At 36.7% G+C, this 20724-nt stretch overlaps 1 protein-coding gene across 1 annotated transcript in view; it reads right to left on the bottom strand.

Annotated features, from left to right (window-relative positions):
• The window catches only part of LOC126018704 (fatty acid desaturase 2-like protein FADS2B), a 45576-nt gene extending 25728 nt beyond the window's left edge, over nt 1–19848 (bottom strand). The window contains exons 1-4 of the mRNA XM_049780802.1: nt 19495–19848; nt 10369–10479; nt 5160–5357; nt 3096–3197 (exon numbers count right to left, since the gene is read on the bottom strand). Coding sequence (XP_049636759.1) covers nt 3096–3197; nt 5160–5357; nt 10369–10479; nt 19495–19848 — 765 coding nt within the window. The remainder of the gene's footprint in view (nt 1–3095; nt 3198–5159; nt 5358–10368; nt 10480–19494) is intronic.
• Between the last annotated feature and the right edge of the window lie 876 nt (nt 19849–20724).

Raw genomic sequence — 20724 nt, 5'->3', positions numbered from 1 at the left:
AGAACAAAAAGAAGGGTTGCAGGATACATTGCTTGAATTTTACAATCACATAAAATAAACCCTCTGCTTCTTTTCTGGCATCAAGATTTTTGAGTACTCCTAAATCATTTCATTGATCTAGTATAGGAGGACAGAGAGCAGACAAGTGTGTCTACAGCAATTTCCTGTTTAAGTAAAGCCTGTCACATGAAATGGCTCCATATTATTTATTTTAACCAGTTGATATGACAGATTTATTACTAGTTCTTGTTCAGATTCAACCCAATCTAATTTGATTGAATGAAATCTCATGTACTCAATTGGAGAACATAGATCACAGTAAAATGTTTTTCTCAAGGGTTTTTGAGAAAACCCTCCTTTTTCAATTGTTTTTTTGTTGAGGACAACTAGAAGTGCTCAGGACTATTACTGGCTGTCTATTCAGGGCTTACATACTCTTTGCAATGCACAAGGGATCAGATGGTGCTGGAACTGAACTGAGGTCAGGTACATGTAAGACAAGCTCAACCCCTGTACTATCTCTATGGTCTGGTCTCCAATTCTTTTTTTTTAATTATGGAAGGTCTGACCCTAACATTAATGTCAGCTAACCATGATAGGCATTTCTCAAAATGGCAGCCATCGTGCATAACACACGAATAGTGCAGCTAATTCTGACGATATCATTACCATCAATTTCCTTTTGACACCTGAGTTAATGAAAGTTCATAGACATTAAGCAACTTCTTCAGCTAGTTAGTGGCTGAGGAAGACAGTGCTGTTCTTAGACAATCTGTTCTGAATTTAGGTTCTAGTTTGGACTCAGCAGAGAAACGTTCAAAATGGCTAATGTCCAAACCTCACCATATATGAATTAAATCAGAACATCTAGACTCTAGCTTTTGCCACTGTGGGTCATGACCCTATATTAGGTTGTATAACTGCAGGGTTGGAACAGGAAGTACAAACATTTGGCAATAGTCATCGGTTTCTCATGAATGCCCAATGCCCCAAAATTAAATGCAAAGTCAACTGCATAATGAATGTGACTTGTTACTGGCAGTGCTTTTCTATGTTGCATCAGAGTTTTCCTAAAGCTCTTTCTGAACTTGTGAGTGACATTTAGAAAAGAGAAGCACTGCTCTGGAGTCCGCATAATTCTCATGTTGACTAGCATAGGAACACTAGTATAAAGAGTTAATGAGCCCCTTTGACTATCCGTCTTGATTATAAAATCTGGTACTCTAATTTCCATTGCTATGATTCAGTAGGCAATTGTCCAAAGGCACTTGTGCTGAACCTGGCACTCATTAAAATTCTGTGTCCTCCTTTATCATCTGTTAGTAAATTCTGCTAGATCAGACTCCACCATTCGCTTTACTTTTAAACTAGGATGTAATATGTATCATATGTAATCTACATATACAAATATTGTATATGAAATGAAATGAAAATTGTCACATGAAATGACCATTTATTGATTCCCAACAATACATCTGGGGGCAGATTTATTCTTAATATAAATACACATTCCAATCTATACGACTTAATATATTTAAGCCTCAACTCACTCAACTGGAAGCAGGATTTGTAATAAGTGATCCTCAATATTCTACGCCCATAGTTCAAACAAAGCACAGTTCGAAGGAAAAACGAGGCCCTAAATTTTTACTTGAATTTTGGCTTGAATGCAAGAATTTGGCTTAGTGCATGGCTCAGAGGCATTTCTCTTGGTCTTAGCAAAAGAACGTAGTCATCCAAATACTAGAATATTTGAGAAAAGCAGAGAAAAATTGGACTCCCAGTGTTACAGGTGAAAATACCAAGAACCATAAATAGAACATAACATATTTAAGATCTGTCTTGGATATAGGTGCATAGTCAGAAGAGCTCAAATCCATTCTGCTTGCTGAAGACTCATTATGTATTGGACATTGCTAGGATATAAAGTACAGGGGCACATAAAACAATTTGTCCTTTTAGAGTTTATAGTGTGCAGAGAGGTAAAATTAACTGTCATCATCATATGATTTTTTTTCAGGAAAATTTTATTTTAGATTTTAGATTTTTAAATTTAATTTAGAAATTTAATTAATTTAGAAATTAAATTTAGAGATTTAGATTTTAATTTTAGATTTTTGTACCTTCTGATTCTTACACAGCTATCTGACCATAATTATCTACTTTTTCTTCCTTTTCACTGTTACCTATTCTACTGTAACTTTTCTTTCTTTTTCTTTTTTCTTTTTTTGGTTTTTAGGCCACACCCTGAGATGCTCAGGGGTTACTCATAGCTATGAACTCAGAAATCGCTCCTGGCTTGGGGGAACCATATGGGAAGTGGGGAAATAGGTCATCCTAAGTCAGCTGAGTGCAAGGCAAACACCCTATTGATGCATCACCGCTCTAGCCCCTATTTTTTCTTTATTTTTTTCTTAGCTCCATGATTCTAGAACTATTTAGGTTTGCTGAATTTTTCCAGATTCCCAGAAAAAAATGTGCAGACACCTTCCAAGAATATTCTCTTCATAATTTTATTTTATGTACACATCTTCATATCAAACACTGTTTCTCTTCTGAGCCAAATAAATTTTTTGATCTAAGAAAAAATTAGACCCTCTTAAAAACAAACCTGTTACCTATCAAATTAAAATTATAAGTTAAGAATGGACATGTAGCTCAGTGGTAGAATTTATTCTTTGGCTATGTAAGGCTCTAAGTTCAATTTCTGACATTGCATAAGCAAAACAAAAAATAACTCTCTAATTTTTGTAAAGATATTATAATATATTATATAGTAATATATATATATATAATATTTACTTTGTCAGTATATTTATTTGTATTTATGGATGTGGACAAATATTTTATAGAAATTAAATTCAAGTACAGAGTTAGAAATAACTTCCAAGAATTTTAGAAAGCCATTGGTGATATAGTACCATGGCTAGGGCATTTTTCCTGCGTTTGATTCACATATCAGTCCCTAACACCACTAGTAGTGGTTGCTGGCAGAGTTAGGAGTAAGTCCTAAGCAGGTATAAATGTGACCCATAACAAAAAAAAAATCAAATAACAACCAAAGAATTCCATGAGAGTTCCAGAACATTCTGTACCTTGAGATGACACATCACAAATTTGTGCATCAGGTGGTTCCATCTGGATTTCTTAAATACGGAAAGGTGTCCTATGTCATGCTGCAAAAATGAACTCTGAGCCTAGGAGAGATAAGTGGTTGTTAGAGAAGCTGAAAAGTAGAGAACATTTTCAGAAAAGAGACCCCACGCTGACTCAAGAGCCCATCTGAGAACAGTGGGAAATTTTTTTCAGGCTTCAAGAAATTTCCTTTTGATTTTCCACAGATACTCTTTCCCACCCTGATATTTCCATGAATGGGATTCTTTCATCTGCAAATGTCCTTACTACTTTCAAAAATCTTACAATGTAAGAAAGTTAGGGATATAACTCAATGATAAAAATGTGCATTTCTTCTGTGCCTGAGACCTGGTTTCAAAGTTCTGGCAGTACAAACACAAAAATTCTTCCTATGTTGATGCTGGCATGTAGAGACAGGTATATTTGGATAAAGATTCTATATAACCTTTACCATGTTATTTTTAGTTATTAGTAGCTTATGACATCTTGGCAAGTTATCTTAGAATCTTAGTCCTAACTGAAATAAAGCCTTCTTTGTGAGATTGTTGTACAGTTTTGATACATGTAAAGTACTGGCTTATATTAAAAACTAAACATATTGGGGCTGGAGAGATAACATGGAGGTAGGGCACTTGCCTTGCATGCAGAAGGATGGTGGTTTGAATCCCAGCATCCCATATGGTGCCCTGAGCCTTCCAGGAGCAATTTCTGAGCATAGAGCCAGGAGTACCCCGAGCACTCTTGGGTGTGACCCCAAAAAACAAACAAACAAAAAACTAAACATATATTTACTTGTTTTCTTTCATATTTCCCAATGTAGCCTTTCAAGGAAGAGAGCAACTTGGGTTTTCTTTTTCTTTTCTTTTCTTTGCTTTTTTTTGTTTTTGTTTTTGGGCCATACCTTGCAGCGCTCAGGCTTTGTACTCAGAAATCACCGAGGATAGAACCCAGGCCCATCCTGGGTAGGCCACGTGCAAGGCAAATGCTCAACTACTGTGCTATTGCTCCAGCTCCCAAGTTGGCTTTTCATGACCAAAACTTTGATCTCCAAAAATCATATCAATGTGACTCTTCTATAAAATATCTTCTGATTGTACCCACTAGAATGCTTTTCTGCTCCAAGAGCATATGTCTACTCCTCTACTTGTTCTTCTATACTATTCTGTCCTTTTGTCTGTTTAGGTAGGCCTGACCAATGTTAGTTCCCCTCACTGGATGGCTTACTTCCCAATGGCAGGTAGTGATTGCATTTCCCTTCATGTGTTCAAGTTACTGTGCTCATAGGAAGTCATGCTCATCAAACAAAGATTTGTCAACCACAGACTATATGCCAGAGTTTGGTTGTCATTTGAGGTAGAATCTATACATTCTTTTTGATAGTAATGTGGGAAAAGATGCTGATGTGGGGGAAAAAATGTAGTGTTTATCAGACTTAAGACTCTCAGTGACTTGACCAACTAGGTATCTTGGGCAACCAGACCTGCAGTTCAAGGCAAAAATCAGAACTTGTGCTACCAGAAACAGAAGAAGCATCCCAGTGGTGCTCAGGAATCGCAGGGATATTCTTGATGATGATAGAAGGCCTATAATACTATAGACTGAACTCAGGTATGTCCAAAGTATGGTGCTTGCTTCTGAGTCTGCACTCAGAAATTACCTCTGGCAGCCTAGGGGAACCCATTAGGGTACTGGAGATTGAAACTAGTTCAGCCAAATACAAGGCAAATGCCCTACCTACTATGCTCAGGCCCCCAGTGGACAAAAATTTTTATCTCAGTCAATGTACTTGGATATTTTACATAACAATTTACTCAATCCTCCTCAGAGTACTATCTATCCTATTTACAAAGATAGGGTCCCAGGGATTGAAAATATCTATTCATAGAATAGAATAGTATCTGATATCAGATACTGTTTGGGTAGCTTGATAGGAGGCATGGGGTAACTGGTATTATCTATTTAAGAGAGGGAGAATTCATGAGGTTTCCCTTGAAGATTCTGCATCAATTTAGAAACTTACTCACCTGAGAAATTGTGAGGATTAAGGAAATTAATATTGTATTAGGCCACCCAGTGCCAAAATGCCATAGCATTAGCCAAGCCAGTACTTCCAAAAACAAGATCTGGATAAAGTGAAGGAAATAGAAGACTAGGTTGGCATCAAACATCTTCATAGCTTCCAACGACTTCCGCAATTCTTGAAAATCTTCCACTAACTGGGCCTATGAAATAAATATTCAAAGAATAAATTATATCCTTCAGGGGACAGACACACAAATGAACATAATAATTTATTGAATTATTTACTGCTTACTTTTCAAAAGAGAAATTTATTAATACAGTTAATTGGGCAGAATTTAAAACAAGAAGCAGTGAATAAATAAAACATTAAGAAAAGCTATGGTTTTATGTTCTTTGGAGAAAAGAATAGTGATTTGTATACTGTCCTCAGTCTTACAAAACTTAGAGATTGATTGTGTCTATATTTTTAAAATGTTTGTCAGGATCACATCTGGCTGTGCTCACAGAATCATGCAATACCAGGGTACGAACCCATTTATAAGGCGTGGGCTCTAACATTTGAGTTACATCTTGGTCTCAGAATTTCAGGTACAGTGGTGTTCAGTAAAGCGATATGAACAGTTGCCCTTTAAATCATCCTCAGATATTTCAGGCATTGATAGATATCCTGTTCTTCTTTGGAGAGTTTTTATGGTGCAGCTAGTACTTATTTTTTATATATATAATTTTTATCTTGTTTGTATTTTTATGTCACATCTAGTGATTCTCAAGGGTCACTCGTGGTAGTACTCAAAGGGCTATCTGAGAGAGTAGGGATTGAACCCTGGTTCAATCATGTGATGAGAACCCTACCCACAGAAATATCTGTCTGGACCATACTTTTATGTACTAGTTATGTACACTGTAATTAATAGAATAGTTTGTAAAGTATTTCCTTTTCTTTTTCTTTTTTTTTTTCCAGCACACCCAGTGACATTCAGGGGTTACTCCTGGCTATGCGCTCAGAAATTGCTCATGGCTTGAGGGACCATATAGCCAGGGAATCAAACCGCAGTCCGTCCTAGGATAGCACGCTCAAGGCAGATGCTTACCGCTTATGTAACCACTTCGACCCCTGTAAAGTGTTTTCTCCAGCACCAGCTGCTTGTGTGCAAAGGGCTCTTTCATAGATTATGTACATAGGCAAAAATAATTCACTTTAGTTCAATTGAAGAATGATTGAATAACTCAATGAATCTTTTTCTGTTCAACTAGAAATAGGAAAAAGTTCCTAAGACATTACTGTGTGTCTACTAATTAAAAGTGCTCAGGCCCTGTGTGAAGGTACCACTGATGTGTGTTTATGTGTGTTTGTACAATGTTAACATTGATTTCCAAGTTTACCACATTTTATTGGAAAATATTTGGAGAATTTGGAAAAAATAAAACTATGTTTAATGAATAGATTTCAAACCTGGACAGTTGAAAAGTGATTAGAGTACAAAAATAGGAGCAATATTGTTGAGAAATAAGAAAGGAGGGACTTATTTTTTTTAAAATCTATGAACATAATTCTTGAAGCCAAAAAATTGCATTTCAAAATTCAGTGATGCAAATTTTAAAAATAAAGTACTGGAAAAGCTATGAATGGGTTAAACTTTCAATTTCCCATGAAATTTGAAATTCTAAATGACTATAATTATTTTAACAGGGCCATCCAGTCTGGTCATTTTCTCCAATCCAATATTGCACATAGAAAAGGGTTAAAATCCATAGATGGGTGAGACTATACTGTGTCTATCTCTCTCTCTCTATGACTTATTTAACTCATAATGTACATCCACGTATAGGAAAATTTTATGACTTCATCTCTCCTGACGGCTGCATAATATTCCATTGTGTATATGTACCACAGTTTCTTTAGCCATTCATCAGTTGAAGGGCATCTTGGTTGTTTCCAGAGTCTGGCTATGGTAAATAGTGCTGCAATAAATATAGGTGTGAGGAAAGGATTTTTGAATTGTATTTTTGTGTTCCTAGGGTATATCCCTAGGAGTGGTATAGCTGGATCATATGGAAGCTTAATTTCCAGTTGTTGGAAGAATCTCCATATTGTTTTCCATAAAGGCTGGACTAGACAGCATTCCCATCAGCAGTGAATAAGAATTCCTTCCTCTCCACATCCCCACCAGCACTGATTGTTCTTGTCCTTTGTGATGTGTGACAATCTCTGTGGCATGAGATGGTATCTCCTAGTTGTTCTGATTTGCATTTCCCTGATGATTAGTGATGTGAAGCATTTTTTTCATGTGCTTTTTGGTCATTTGTATTTCTTCTTTGAGAAATTGTCTGTTCCATTTTTCTCCACATATTTTGATTGGTTTAGATGCTTTTTCTTGTTAAATTCTGTCAGTACCTTGTATATTTTGAATATTAGCCCCTTGTCTGATGGGTATTGGGTGAATAGTTTCTCCCATTCTGTGGTGACTTTTGTATCCTAGGCACTATTTTCTTTGAGGTGAAAAACTTCTCACCTTAATATATTCACATCTGTTTATCTCTGCTTCCACTTATTTGGAGAGTGCTGTTTCCTTCTTGAAGATGCCTTTAGTCTCAATGTCATGGAGTGTTTAACCTATGTCCTGTACTATATACCTTATGGTTTGAGGCCGGATGCCAAGGTCTTTAACCCATTAAGGACATTATTGTAATAATGCCCAGAGACAATAGAGATGAAGACTGGAAGAACAGACACAATAATAAGCTCACCACCAAGAGTGGTGAATGCAGCTAGGGAAATAACTACACTCACAACTATCATGACAATCTTAATGAGAGAAGTAGAATGCCTGTCTCAAATACAGGCAGGGGTTGGGAATGAGGGAGAGGGGCATTGGTGGTGGGAATGTTATACTCATGAAGTGGGGTGTTCTATTTATAACTGAAACATACTACAAGCATGCTTGTAATCACGGTGCTTAAATAAAGATTTTATAAAAAAAAAAAGAGAAAAGAAACTCAAAAATAGATTAAGGCAAGAAATGTTAAATAATTTTTACTGCAGAACTCATCTATTTATCTTTTTTTTTTTTTTTTAGTTTTTTTGGGTCACACCCAGTGGTGCTCAGGGGTTACTCCTGGCTGTCTGGTCAGAAATAGCTCCTGGCAGGCACGGGGGACCATATGGGACACTGGGATTCGAACCAACCACCTTTGGTCCTGGATCAACTACTTGCAAGGCAAAGGCCGCTGTGCTATCTCTCCGGGCCCTATTTATCTTAATCTTATATATTCTCAAAACAAAAAATAATCTTGTCACAATAAAAATATTAAAAAAAAGAAAAGGGAGTGGAGAGGTGGCACAAGTGGTAAGGTGTCTGCCTTGTCTGTGCTAGCCTAGGAAAGACCTTGATTCGATACCCTAGCATTCCATGTGGTCCCCCCAAGCCAGGAGTGATTCTTAGTGCATAGCCAGGATTAATCCCTGAGTGTAACCAGGTGTGACCCAAAAATTAAAAAAAAAAAAGAAAAAGAAAAAGAAAAAGAATAGGGTTAGCAAATCTCAGAAAAGTGACTAGTATGAAATCATTAGCATGGCAATCATATATGCTACATTTAAGCTCATACTTTCTGGTATTTAAATTTTTCTCACACAATAATTCTCCTATAAATATATGTCTATAAATATACATATTATATATGTAAGTATATATACTTACATGTATATATAAGTATATATATACACATAAGTATATATCCACATAGATGTACGAAAGAAATTTATGGTGGAATTTTATTTTCATAGAAAAATACCCTTTTCGGTAAAGAGTAATTTTGGTTTGGATGTTTTAAGTTAAACTTGGTGGTACTTAGGGCCTACACTTTACTCTGCTCACAAGGGCCTCTCCCAAGGGGGCACAGGGAATCATGCAATGCTGGGATCTCCTGGATGCAAACTGCAGACAAATCAAACCTTCCCTTCCTGCATGCAAACTTAACCTGGGCCTTCTGTATGCAAAGCATGTGCTTCAGCTTATTGAGGTATCTCTCTTACTTCTGAATAATTATCTTACTTTGTCATTAGAACAGTTTTCTGTTTATTAGAGAAAAATGTTAGGTTCTTACAGATACCCTTTCTTTTAGAAGAATGTCAGTTAGTCAACACATTTAAGAATAATGGCCAGAAAGATGTATTTTAAAGGATCTGGGGAGATAGGACATAGATAAGATGCACCTAATCATTCTTTCATCCATGGCACCACAATGGCTCACTGAGCACTGCCAGTTCTAGCTCTGGAGGTCCCTGAGCCATAGGGACAGAGCAATGCCACATTTTCAGTCGTTTACACTGAACATCCAACTCAGTTGTCTAAATATTGTTGTGAGTAGCTTTAGGGTCCCCTAAGTACTGTTGGGGAATCCACTCCCTTCCCCTCACAGAAACAAAAATGACTTGGGCTTCCAATTCTTTGACCCTTCCAGCTGCAAGACTTTGAAAGGATTATTTCCCCTGAACAATAATTTTCCCCAATATCAAAAGAGCTGTGAATAGGATATATTCACATCTTTCATTCAGTAATTCACTGCATGCCTATACATGTATGAACTTGTGCAAAATAGTCCTGAGAACACAGGCATGAAAAGGGAAAACAGATGTTCCCTGTTGTCATGGTACTCAGTGTAACAGACAACACAGACATCAGACAAATAATATCAAGCAGTCACTGTTACATGCCTTACAGACTGGCCTGAAGTAGGTGCTTATGGTTATGAAATTACTGTTTGGTTCAGGCCAAAATCTTCATTCCTTTTTCCTCGGTATTTTAAAACCATCATTGATATTCGGGAATTTTAAGGGCCTAAGCAAGATGTCATCATTTTGAGATAAATGAATCTACTAATTCAGGCAATGGCAGGCCTATGTAGGCATGTTTGGTAGTTTATTATGAGAAATAAACCCAAAATATTTCTGGGTCCACCCCTCTATAATTCTTTTAATGATTTTTTTAATTTTTAATTACTTTTTTTAAACACTATAGTTTACAAGGCTGCTTATAATAGTTATGTTTTTTATAAGCACAGTTTTTCACATTTGAGTTTTAGTCCTATTATGTACAAATAATAGGTTTACCCGTGTATATTTCCTGCCACTAATGTCCCCAGTTTCTCTCCTGTTCTTCCTCCCTGCCCTCTCCTCCTCTCTATAATGATTGAATCTTCAGACTTACTTACATTTTTTTTTATCTCCTGGTTGGGCTCTCCTGGGGCAAGTTCTCCAATGAGCAGAGGCTTAAGGTACAATTGTACTACATCTATGTTCGGGTGCATGGCTTTAAAAACATCCTGTAATCAGATAGAAAAAAATAGAGGTTTAGAACAGACATGTTTATCCTCATAAACTTATCTGCCTTGTTTTATGTCCATCTTGGAAGCAGCCATAGTCCCTGAGGATTTGCTTTGAGCTGCAGGTTGAAGCTTTAGGTTGATTATTCAAAATTACTCTTGGAATTGTTCAAAATTACTCTATGAAGGGCTCACTCTGGAAATGATACCTATATAATCCTTTGCTTAACTAGACAAGTTCCATGCAGGCAAGCGATTCCCAAAAAGTAGAAGAGATCCCTGCAGTTTATACTGAGCACCTGAAGGGTTAGATAATGTGAATTTATATGAGGGCATGATTAAAGTCCAACTTTGAAATCCAACTTTAAAGTCCAACTCCATTAGGAGTATGGAAGTTGATCGCACTCTCTGACAACATGGAGTAAACAAATATAGCTTGATCAATTACAACCTCCATCAGTCTCCTGTTTTTCCTCTTTCTTGGTCAAGGACCAGGAGAATAGAGACCATTCAATGGAGTTACTTATAAAGTAAAGGTAGGGCCGGGGAGATATTTTGAATAGCTAGAGCACATGCTCTGCATTTGGGAATTCTGGGTTCAATCCCCAATTCTGATAGAGGCCCGAGCTAGAAGTTAAACCCAACCAAAGGTAGCCCCTAAATAACAACAGGTATGTCCCTCAGAAAGATCTCTTTAAATATTAAAGTTAATCATGGAACTTACAACAAAGAGACACATGAGTTTGGGGCCTAGACTTTGAGTTCTTAATGATCTACAGAAGCACATGCATGCTTAAGCTTGTCACTAAAGGAGCCTCAAGACTGTTCTGTAAAAAACATACTGAGATTGGAGCTAAGAAGTAACTATGACCACCAGGCACACAAGAGTGACCAACGGTACTTTTTCAACTCAGGTCCCACTGGCTATCAACCACTCCAATTGGTCATGAAGGGAGCACTGGTTACTCTATTCTACTTAAACTTGGAAGAAAAGGTTATTTTCTTTCTGGGGGGTGGGGGAGGCACTTCACTAAAAGCAGTTTCAAGTGTTTTTAGTGAAAGATCTTTCTGGAGGAAGATGCTGAGATGCCTCCTCTGGCATTGAGATGGGAGTGATAAAAAAAACATGAAATGTCCCTTGAGTTGCAACTTGGCCATGCACAGAGCCATAGGTTTGATTTGGAAGTGATGACCTTGTAAAAGCTGTCAGAGAGGAAGCCCTGGAACAATCTCTCCATTGATAACTTCCTGCAAGATGAACAATCAGGGACAATCATCACCTGACTTGCTTCTATTTTCTCTTTTCTAAAGGGGAAGTCATAAAAATAACAGGAAAATCCATACATTTATTTTAAATAATAAATTACTTAACTTGATTCAGCTAATCATGTAGCAAATTCTCAGTGCCGATTTACAACCTTTCTCTGATATACATCTCTAGTGAGAACTCACTCCCTATCTGGAAAACAAAGATTTTATTTCAAAATTGAGAGTTTAAGCCTAAATCCTCCCCTGAGAATCATGAATAAACTCTGAATATCATTCAAGCCTATTTCTAAGGAGTTGCTTATATGCTTAATCAAGTTATATCAAAATAAAATTTGAATTTATATCAAATTCCTCCGACTCATGTCCCCTAATTATTTCTATATTGTTGACATAATGGGGCATTGTATCATTTAGAATTAGTCTATTTTCTTTCTATTTTCCCAAAATTTGCTATGCTATGCAAAAACAAAAAGAACAAAAAACAACTGCCATACACATTTTTATTGCACTTTTTGTCTCTTATCTTTAAAAAAAAAGCCTACTAAATCTTCTGCTATTGTATTAATGACTTCATTGGAGATACAATAATTTTCACAAATATACTTGCCACTGAATTTTTATTCTTTCTTTTTTCTTCTCTCCCATTTTATTTTTTAGATTTTTTTCTAATTTCTTTCTATTTTTAATAACTTTGTTTTCCTTTAGCTTGAAACAAATGTATTATGATCAGTTATGTTAACTATATGATGCATTTTCTTTAAATAAAAAAATTAAAAAAAGAATTAGTCTATTCTGCTTCTGCACACTTTCTCTGACTCCTTTGTCAGACATGTTCTACAAGAGTATAGAGGGAAATTTTATTTGCCACATTATGTGGTTCTAAAATGTAGGCTTCTTAAACCAGGAAGTCATTTGCTGACTTCAGTTTTCAAAAAAAGACATGCTGAAAACTCCTATTCTGTTTATTGTTTAGGAGCAGATTCAGATAGAAGATAGCATAAGGGTTCAGAATCAGAAAGTAAAGCAATCAGAGAGTAATAACAGCTTACTCTGAGCAGCATGATAACAGGAATATTCTAGATTCACAGGCCCATGTTATATCGGAAAATACTGAAAAATCGACAGTTTTCCAGTATAGCTGGCATTGGCCTGCACTGTGGCACTCTATTATATTGATGGGTAGCATAATAAAAGAGCTTAGGCATTCCTGAACTCTTGGAATGAACATAAAATTTCCTAATACAATCTGCATACAAAGTTGTGAAATCATCTTTTTGAAAGACTTGCAGAAAGAGGGTTTGATAGCAACATTCCTGTACATTGATGTAACTGCTAAAGAAAGGTGAGAGGCTAAGATAAAGCAAAGAAGGGATAGTGTCCAACTTTACTGAGTGGCCCTATTTATAAGGTGATCTATGGGCCAACTCTAGGTGCTTTATGCTTTGTTCTGTGAAGTTCCATTATCTTTGTGGCAAAGATAAAGACAAGCCAGTCCCTATTTTTTCAATATGCTTATCTCTCTCTTTCTAATATCATCACATAAAAATACATTTTGACTCCTATAAGATAACCATACGTTAGTTATTTTTCTCCATTATTTTCACTCATCAAATGTCAGAAATTATTACTTCTAGACTCCTACAATCCATCCCCTCATCTCCACTGTCTTGTTCAGGACTTCATCGTGTTCTCTGGACTCTTTATATTTTGAAAGAAATGAACAGTTCAGAAAAATAGCATCTCCTCCCTGACTGTTCTCACTTTTTGGTACTTCCACCTTGGCCAATCAAGTAAATTCTAATCAGATAATTTTTTTTTTAAAAAGGCTGATCTGGAAAAGATGCAATTAATACTATCACTTTTCTTTCACCAGTAGCCGAGAGATCCTCATTGCTTCTGGTTGTGCTTAGTTGTGGTAGGAGGTGTGTGTGTGTGGGAGGAGTTTTGCTAGAGAAATGTTATGGTTTCTAATTAGAAAAGGAGAGAATGACAATCTCTCCTTAGTTTAGTGTTTAAAATCTTTTCTCCTCCTCTTCCTTGTCTCTCTTCTTTCCTGTCCCTTTATTTTCTCCTTTACTTCTCTTTTCATCCTCACACCATGACAGTCACTGACAATAATTGAGCACAATACTATCTGACAGTAATATACTCAGCAAAGGAAATGACTGAGTGGGGATGACTTTCTGTCTTTCTCATGGCATGACTCACATTTGTGCCCAACCTTTACATATTTTAAGAAAGCATATCCTCCCTTTCCTTTGTTCTTGACTGGCTTCTGTAGGCTCCACACACAACTCTTTTGGGTGGTAACACAATTACACTCTGCCATCCTCAAATAACTGAAATTTATTATTTACTATATTTACTCTACCTTTTAGACATCCATCTTCTAGATTTGTTGGCTTTTGACTGTCATGGTAAAGACCTTAATTCCTCAGTGACCTTTGAGAGAATCATGCTCAGAAGACAGGAAGAATAGGCTGACCAATGCACAAGATAATAGCTGCTTTCTTTGTTCTCAAGTTGTTACTCAGATTTATGTACTACCCAGTGGCATTTCCTTCATATGTGGAGTCCAAGACACAATTGCCTTAGGTAAAATTGTTCTTGTTCTGTAGCCACTAAGGAGTGTGGCTTATTATATCATATGAGTTATTAGTATTATTTTATTGACATTCAGTGTTTTGCGATCCTCATTTTGAAAATTGCCAAATATGCCATCACATGTGGTAATCTCAACAATTGACTCTTTTCAGATGTACAGATGATTTCTGGCTTTTTTGGAGTGAATTTTTCCAAAGGAGTAGAGCTGAGTCTACTAGTTATTTTTAACATTATGCCATTAATCATATATATATATATATATATATATATATATATATATATATATATATATATAGTTTGAAAGCAATCAGATCTTCAAAGGACTGATGTGTCAATTTTTCATTCTGGACTTATTTTTTCTTAGTAAACTTCTCTGAGGGGGAATATGTTTTAGAGGGACTATGTAATAATAAAGGTTTTTTTAGTATGATTTCCTTTACCTTCATGTCTTTCACAATAGTAACATGATGAAGGTATTCTTCTTCTTCTTCAATAAGGGAACCAAGGCTTCACGAGCTATATCAATTGTCTGAAAACATTCCTGTTAAGTGACAGAGCACAGATGCAAACCAGACCTGTTTTATTTTTTCAAACTCTGCACTCTTAATTATTAGGCTGAACCTCAGACAAGGATTTTAAAATGACTAGATACATGAGTGGATTAATTATTTTACGGGGAAGATACTTAGGCTTTTTATTTTTGCTCACCTTTCATGAAACGAATGGAGACTTAAAGAAGATTTTCTGTATAAATAAGAAAAAGATGGCTCATTTGGAAGGGGTGGCCATGGGTCTGGTGTGGCTCACAGGAACAATACTTTTATATTTAACATTGCAATCTGCAAACATCTTTTAAGTTGTAGAGTCAGCACTGAATTCAGGCCTTCCGACTTTATGATCTCACTCTTTGCTAGGCAGCAGCACATTTCCCCACCATATGCATGTCTAATCCCAAAATATGATACCAAATACAAAATTTCTACTCTAAGGACAAACAGGCAGTAACAATCACATCTCTGAGGCTATAGATAAGTACAGTAATAGCTATAATTTAATTTAGTGTCCCTTTAATTTAGTGGCTATAATTTCACTAAACACAAGGATTAGTTTTATAGACCATAAACCAATTAGGTGAATCATATCATTTTCCCTTTGCAGGTGCTGCTGCTGAGTCTCAGAGCATTTCAATAACTTCCTCAGACTCATATACCAATCCCTAAGCTCAGACTTCCATTACTTTGAATACCTCTGGGATACTGTGGTGGTCAAAATTCTTCTGCCACGTGTCATTTATCTTGATATGTTTCTATTTATAAAAATATTTTCATGAATGTGTTTGGGTTCCTATAGTCTAAGCCTAAGGTATACAACTGGACTAAGCTTAGACTTGTCATTATCCAGAAATAAAGTGGTAGAGGTGATTTTTCCCCCAAGTTTATGATTGTTTTTATTGTAAATCTTTTATTGTTAATTAGAATTAAATACAGAATTATTGTCTTCTAACTTACAGAGATCAAAATGATCAGCCAGCGATAGGTTTATCCACCGAGTTGCCTCAAGTTTATTCTGTTTCTTATTTTAAGATAGTTGAATATCTATGTCTTGGCTAACACATCCTTTAAGCCAAAGTTTCTCAAAGTTTTCCCCAATAGTTGTCTATTTACAATATTGCTTTCTTTTAACCTTAAACTTGTAGATTCTCTGTTTTTCTATATCCTACAGTTATTTCATTGCCTTATGCCATTGGTCCTCCACTTACTCAATTTTCACCCATGGCCTGGGAACTCATTCCTATGGCCCCTATAGAAAAACACTGTTCTGCATTAATTCTGTAACTGGTATTAGAAAAGTATCGCCCATATTTTTTGAGCTATGGAAAGAAGATGGTAGATTAAAAAAACTCTAATGTTTTCTTTGTCTTATTTTCTTGTGGTGGTGTAGAGCTCATGCTTGGTAGTGCTTGTAGAACCATATGGAGTTCTAAGGATTTTTGTTAGTTTGTTTTATTTTTTGTTTTAGGGTCATACTTAGTGTTATGCAGGAGTTATTTTTGGCTCTGCACTAAGGAATAACTCCTGATGGGTTCAGGGGACCTTATGAATACCAGGAACAGAACCCCGGTTGGCCAAGTGTAAGGCAAGTACTCTATTGTACTATCTATCTATTGTACTATCACTACAGCTCCAAGAGTTCCAAGGTTTGAATCTGGGAATGAGTGCAAGATAAGCACCTTACTTCTTTCATTCTCTCTCCAGCCCCATAACTTCATCTTTGTTTATCTTTCTCTTATTACCAAAATATAGACGTTTTTCTACCTTCAGTTCTCTGGATCTTGTAGAATTTGTCTTCCTGACACACATGATTTCCCATTCCATATAAAATCATGAGCATTTTCTCACAAAACTGTAACTTCTCCTTAAATAAAATTTTATCTGACAGCACTCCTGGAGACACATGAGGCTATGAGAAGAAAAGAGAATTATATGTATGAAGAATAAAGATTGGTATATGGTAGAAGAATCTCCCAATGATGTAAGGGTAAATAAAAATGTAAAATATATACACATACACCTGTCCAAATGGAATAATACTTTTCTATGAAAAGACAAACTCTGACTTTAGCAATAGTATAGATGAGTTGCAGAGCTATCCAAACTTATTCCACCTATTTTGTCCTTTGAGAAAAAGAATCCTTAGGGGCAAGAGAGATAGCGCAGGAGTCGGTTCTTTGCCTTGCAGGCAGCTAACCCAGGACAGACCTGGGTTTGATCCCTGGCATTGTATTTGGTCCCCCAAATCAGGAGCAATTTCTGATCACATTGCCAGGAGGAACCCCTGAGCCAGGTGTTGCCCCCAAACCAAGCCCCCCAAAAGGGAAAATTAATTCCTTAGTATCCTCCTTTGGAAATCGCTCTCTTCAAAGCAAACAAACACTATAACATCCAATTGTATTCAAAATGATCACTGCTCCCCCCTAATCAATTCAGGGCAACTAGGGGTACCAATGTTGAAAATAATCCTTCTGAATAGTTCTGCATATACTTAAATAAGTCAGATAGAGAAAAACAATATGACTCCACTCATATGTGGAAGATAAAAAAAAATCAACCAAATAAACAAATAAAAAGCTTTCTTGATTATAAGAACTATATCAGGATAGGGGATATATAAATTAGATAAAAGGGTCAGCTGTATGTGAATGTTAAAAACTAGATTGTGCCATGACGTTACATAGCATATACAAATGATGAATTATAATGCTGTAACCTGAAATCTACATACAATTATAAATCAAGGTTAATTCAGTCATTAAAAATATAACTTAGCCAGGGGCCAGAGCAATAATTCAATGGATAGGGCATTTGTCTTGCATACAGTCAATCTGGATTCAATCCCTAGTACCCCATTTGGTGCTCAGAACTAGGAGTAACCTGTGAGCATGTCCAGATGCAGCCAAAAACAACTAAACAAAAAACACCCCAAAACCAAAGTAAAAAACAAACAAATAAACAAACCCCAACCTGGTTAGTGAAGGAAAATCAGTAGTGGGAAGAAATAAAAATGTTATTAACAGAATTATTATTATCTCTGTACCAGAAATATAAACCATTGCTTAGAGAATCAATATTTTCAGTCCTATGCTTTGAATCTAGTTGGAGGATTCATAAATGTATATATATATATATATATATATATTTGATGTTATTATGGTTTCTGGGTTACAGATGGTGGTACTCAGGGTTTACTCCTGGCTCTTCATTCAGTGCTCACTTCTAGTAGGTTCAAGGAACTATATGAGTGCAAGCAATCAACCTGGGTTAGCTGCATATAGGACAAGAACCCCACCCACTGCCTTTTCAGCCCCATAAGAAATAAAGCTTTTAAAATGGTGAAATTAAAGTATGTGTTTTTTTTTTTGTTTGTTTTGGGGCCACACCCGTTTGATGCTCAGGGGTTACTCCTGGCTATGTGCTCAGAAATCTCCCCTGGCCTGGGGGACCATATGGGACGCCGGGGGATCGAACTGCGGTCCGTCCTACGCTAGCGCTTGCAAGGCAGACACCTTACCTCTAGCGCCACCTTCCCGGCCCCAAAATTAAAGTATTTGCATCTGAATTTTATTTCATGATTGGATTCTTTAGCTTTCTTTGGTTTTCATATATTCCCTTGCCACAACATAAAGAATAAAATTCTTGATTGAGGTAAACTTTCTAATGGAGTATTTAAAAAGGCATTTCAAAATACATTTAAGGGTTCAGTGAGATGTATCAATATCAAATGAAAAATGTACATTTTATGAATTAACTATAAAAGTTCTTATGGACCACGATTTCAAAAATCTCACACTATTTCTTGTTTAATGTGTAATATGCTATTTGACTCTTTACACACTTATCATTTTTTTCTCATGCTGACTTTTTGGTGGGGGGGTCCACACCCAGTGATGTTCAGGAGTTACTCTTGGCTGAGGGCTCAGAAATTCTGTTGCACTGGTGAAGGGGGTATTCTTGTTTGTTTTTTTTTTATAACTAAAAACCCAACTACGCATATGTTTGTAATCATGGTGCTTAAATAAAGACATTATTAAAAAGAGAAGAAAAAAAAAGAAACTCCTATTCCAAGTGTTTGAAAAATTGTTAACATTTTAGAAGATTTGTTGGGATTGTTGGACATTTCCCTGGAAATTTTATCATCTTTTTGTAATTTTCTACGTTTTATAACAGGGACTTCATGTGGCGAAAGTCTTGGATATGTCACTGCTGTAACTGTGCACATCACTACTATCAACGTGAACATTATCATAACGATATTACCAGAATAATAAAAAAAAGTTATAAAAAACAAAACAAAACTATTAAAAAAAAGCCAGTACTCGATTTCAAAACAAAACAAAACGCCCCAAACAAACACAGAAATTCCCAAAGACACAGTATCCACTGCCAACAAAGTGAGCTTATCTCAAAGATGGTACAGATACCTCAAGGTTTAGTTTGTTTCCAGAAGATTGCTGAAAGATTGGTTTGGGAGGAGGGGAGCAACAAAGGAGCTTTGAACATGTACCAGGGTTGGGATGTGAGCCAAGGTCTCAGCCACTCAGCTATTGGAAGAGGGAAAGAGAGGAAAGAGCTCAGAGATCCTTACCGTGGCATCTTCGCCTGCGTAGTGGGTGAGAACCCGACGTCCACCGGGATGCTTGTCTGCCCAACGAGTAACATCGTAGACCTTGCGATTGATCACAAGCCACTGGTCTGTCTCCAGATTATGCTTCTGAATCTCCTGCCAACTGTACTGGTTGAGGCTTTTTCTGGGCACGACACACTTACCATTTGCCTCCTGCTTTACACAGATCTCAACCTTTCCATTTGCTGCCTTTCTATTTGCTGCCTTTCCATTGGATGACTGAGTCTTCTCATCCAGGTGGGACTTCTCACCCAGAGGCAATGGATTCTTTTCTGCCAAGATTCCATTGCCAGCATGCGTATCTTCAAACTTCATGCCCGGACTGGGATTTCTGTGTTGAGTCCTGGAGTAGCTAGCTAATCCTTTACTCTGATCAAAAAGTGATCAGAATGATTTTTCTCCCCTGCAGTAGGATTCGAACACAAGAAAAATAATTCAGCCTAGTAGTTGTCTCCTCACATCACTTACCCACACCCTCATTTCTGTGTGTCATGAGCCTTCCTTTTTTTCTTTTCCTGAAAGGTTCTAACAGCTTTCTCTCTGTCTCTGTCTCTGTCTCTCTGTCTCTCTGTCTCTCTGTCTCTCTGTCTCTCTGTCTCTCTCTCTCTCTCTCTCTCTCTCACTCACTCTCTCTCTCTCTCTCTCTCTCTCTCTCTCTCTCTCTCTCTCCCTTTCTCTGTTTCTCTCTCTCTGTGTGTGTCTCTCTCTATCTCTCTCAGCTGTCTGGACTCTGGAGCATCCCTCCTTCTGCATTAAAAGTCCCGGAGTAAAACTCCTGGACCAATAGCAGCCAGGATGCAAGTGGTGACTTGCCCCATTGGGGAGGAGGAGGAGGAGCTACTTGGTCACGTGATTTCCAGCTCTGTATCTAGCTGGACAGGATACAGAAAGGTTCAAGACCTTTCTGACAGATCTCTGGAAACATTTAGATTTATTAATTCTTCATACCAACAAAAGCTGTAGTAGTAGTAATAGTCCTGAAATACTAGATAGATAACACTTCAGACTTAGAAATGTTCTTTAAGATAGATGTTATTTCTCCTCAGAGTTTTACACTTTTTTAAAGCCTATATTTCTTTTTTAGCAGAAAATGTTTAAATTTGCCAGGAGAGCAAATCAATGGTAAGACATTTTTTTCCTCTTTTCCTCTTTTCCTTTGAAAGTTGTCCAGATCTGTCAACCTGCCTAAAG

This window comes from Suncus etruscus, chromosome 9, assembly GCF_024139225.1.
Source record: "Suncus etruscus isolate mSunEtr1 chromosome 9, mSunEtr1.pri.cur, whole genome shotgun sequence".
Taxonomy (NCBI): Eukaryota; Metazoa; Chordata; class Mammalia; order Eulipotyphla; family Soricidae; genus Suncus; species Suncus etruscus.
Note: the sequence above shows the minus strand (reverse complement) of the source record. Positions and strands in the feature narration are given on the sequence as shown.